This window comes from Penaeus monodon, chromosome 16 (genome assembly GCF_015228065.2).
Source record: "Penaeus monodon isolate SGIC_2016 chromosome 16, NSTDA_Pmon_1, whole genome shotgun sequence".
Lineage (NCBI taxonomy): Eukaryota > Metazoa > Arthropoda > Malacostraca > Decapoda > Penaeidae > Penaeus > Penaeus monodon.
This window is the reverse complement of record NC_051401.1, coordinates 7,559,139-7,561,638: the sequence shown is the minus strand read 5'-3', so window position 1 is coordinate 7,561,638 and position 2,500 is coordinate 7,559,139. Positions and strand designations below refer to the sequence as shown.

The 2,500-nt window shown below is 43.2% G+C and overlaps 1 protein-coding gene across 6 annotated transcripts in view; it reads left to right on the top strand.

The window, feature by feature from the left end:
* LOC119582477 (cyclin-dependent kinase inhibitor 1C-like) overlaps window positions 1-1,833 on the top strand; it is a 41,860-nt gene extending 40,027 nt beyond the window's left edge. For all 6 annotated transcript variants that reach the window (XM_037930751.1, XM_037930754.1, XM_037930753.1 and 3 more), the window contains 2 exons: window positions 1,157-1,246; window positions 1,426-1,833. In XM_037930751.1, coding sequence (XP_037786679.1) covers window positions 1,157-1,246; window positions 1,426-1,734 — 399 coding nt within the window. In that variant the 3' untranslated portion in view covers window positions 1,735-1,833. The remainder of the gene's footprint in view (window positions 1-1,156; window positions 1,247-1,425) is intronic.
* Window positions 1,834-2,500: the final 667 nt, after the last annotated feature.

Here is a 2,500-nt window from a genome sequence, read left to right as displayed (position 1 = left end):
TTTGAACTACATTGGTGAAAGAGCTGCGTGGCATTATTCCCGTGCGTCTTTCAGATATTTTTTATTGAATGATATCCTTGAGACAAGCTTCAGTATCTTTCCGGTTCCAGCTTGTGTATTTACCCTGTTTATTGCAATCTTATCTGCTCTTCCATCTGTGCGATAAACAATATTTTTAATTTCCTCATTAGTTTTCTTCGTCTTTAAACGTCGAGTGTTAATGCTATTTCTGCATAATTTAACTTATGGTAATCTTCAATTGAGAGAGAGAGAGGAGAGAGAGAGAGAGAGGATAGAGAGAGAGAGAGAGGAGAGAGAGAGAGAGAGAGAGAGAGAGAGAGAGAGAGAGAGAGAGAGAGAGAGAGAGAGAGAGAGAGAGAGAGAGAGAGAGAGTTGAGCAAAGAAATATATTTAGGAGGAAATTGGAGGAGTCGCGTTTAATTATGGCAAACTAGTCGTGACTAAAATTGCAGCCAAGTATGAGCTAGTTTAGTGATATGTTATATGAGAAAATATGATATAAAGGAGGCATATCTCGGAGTGTTGATTTCGCAATCGCTGCTGAGTCTCAGCAAACTCAGCTGTGACTGAGTAATGGCATCAGCATCCTGGGGTTAGAGTTAAGAAAGGAAGGAACAGCTAAAGAATAATTTTTCTCTTTGGCAATGTCCTACACAAGATAATCCTTGTATTTTCCTTTCCTCTGTGTGGGTGTGTAGTTGGAATGATGTTCAAAAGATCGTAAATGAATGATATATGAAGCCAGGTATTTTAGAAGAGCATAAGACCCTCCATGGAATTCATGCTTTCATTCTCACCTCCCTGAGACACTGGGAATCTTAAAAGCCGTGCAGTTCAGCGACAGAATCATAAGTCATATAAAGGAAAAAAAAAAGGGAAAGATGAAGTATTGAGACACAATACTTCAATCCACACAAAGCGGGTTGTTATTGAGTTCGCTGCGTCGGCTGATCGTGCTGACGAAGACACTGTTGTCTGAATCGGCGTACCAGGTCCACGCAACTCATAAAGGGAGGCATGATAGTGAAGATACGAGAGGAGGATATTAAGTAGCAAGAGAAATGGGTAGAAATGATCATTGAGTTTATGTAACAACCGCGAAAAAAATAAGAAAATGAATTGTATTTCTCCGCAGCTCACACGCGAAGCCGAAGAACGAACGAAAGAACTGAGCCAGTTGCAAGAACAAGCCGTCAAGAACCAGCAAATGACCGAGGAAATCGATGTGAGTGGAAGTAATGAAATGGAATTACAATTTTTTTTTCTATTTTCTTCGTCATTTACACGCGGACTGGCAATTCTCTCCGTTAATCATCCAAGTCCGTCTGCTAATACGGTGTTCGTTTTCGGTCGTGTTCCGATCCGTGTGAAATGGCTTTCCCTTGACGCTTCTCCCTCTTGCAGACCCTGAACGCGAGGATCCACCAGCTGTCGGAGGACGGGAAGCAGCTCGAGGGGAAGCTCCAGGCGGCGCAGCAGCAGGTAGGAGCCCTCGAAGCCACCAGGAAGGACCTTAGCGAACAGCTCGCCTCGGCGCAGAGGGAGATCGCGGACGCCAACGCTAAGGCAGGCAACGCTATTCCTCAAGACCAGCCTGCTCCGGCGGCCCAGCCTGCTCCGGTGGCCCAGCCTGCTCCGGCGGCCCAGCCTGCTCCGGCGGCCCAGCCTGCTCCGGAGGTCCAGCCTGCTCCAGCGGCTCAGCCTGCAGTTTAATTCGAAGAGGAGAAACGATCATTTAACGCTAAACACAGACGCGGGACACAGAGGAGAACCATCCCCCGGAAAGAAAGGAATTAATGTTGGCAAAAAAAACAAACTCTCTGACCTTTTTTTTTTTCATTCATTCATAGCTATTACGATTTATTTATGTTGTACATGTTGGATGTGTGCCTTTTAGCTTTAAAGACTGTCTGTGTAGCCTATGTTAATTTATATCTTTTTTGCGACCAGTAGGTTTCTAGTGCCATTTCATTCTACGGCGATTCGTGCGATTCGCACATTTTTGTTTGCAATTTCATGTAAATGTATTGGTATATCTCAGAGTGTATTGTTGATGATATATGATCTATGTCTAGTATTGTGTGCATTTTACTCGAATAGGTATACGATAATGCAAACACATACACGCACGCGCGCACACACACACACACACACACACACACACACACACACACACACACACACACACACACACACACACAACACAAACACAAACACAAACACCACACAAACACAAACACACACACACACAAACACACACACACACACACACACACACACACACACACACACACACACACACACACACACACACACACACACACACATACACACGAGTAAACCTTTCCATTATGAAAATCGTTTTAAAAATCCTTCAAAAAAATACAAACAAGACAAAAGAAAACAAAAACAAACAAACAGATACATAAGCACAACAAAGATAAGATAAAATAAGAGCAAAAAAGAAACCAAATAATAA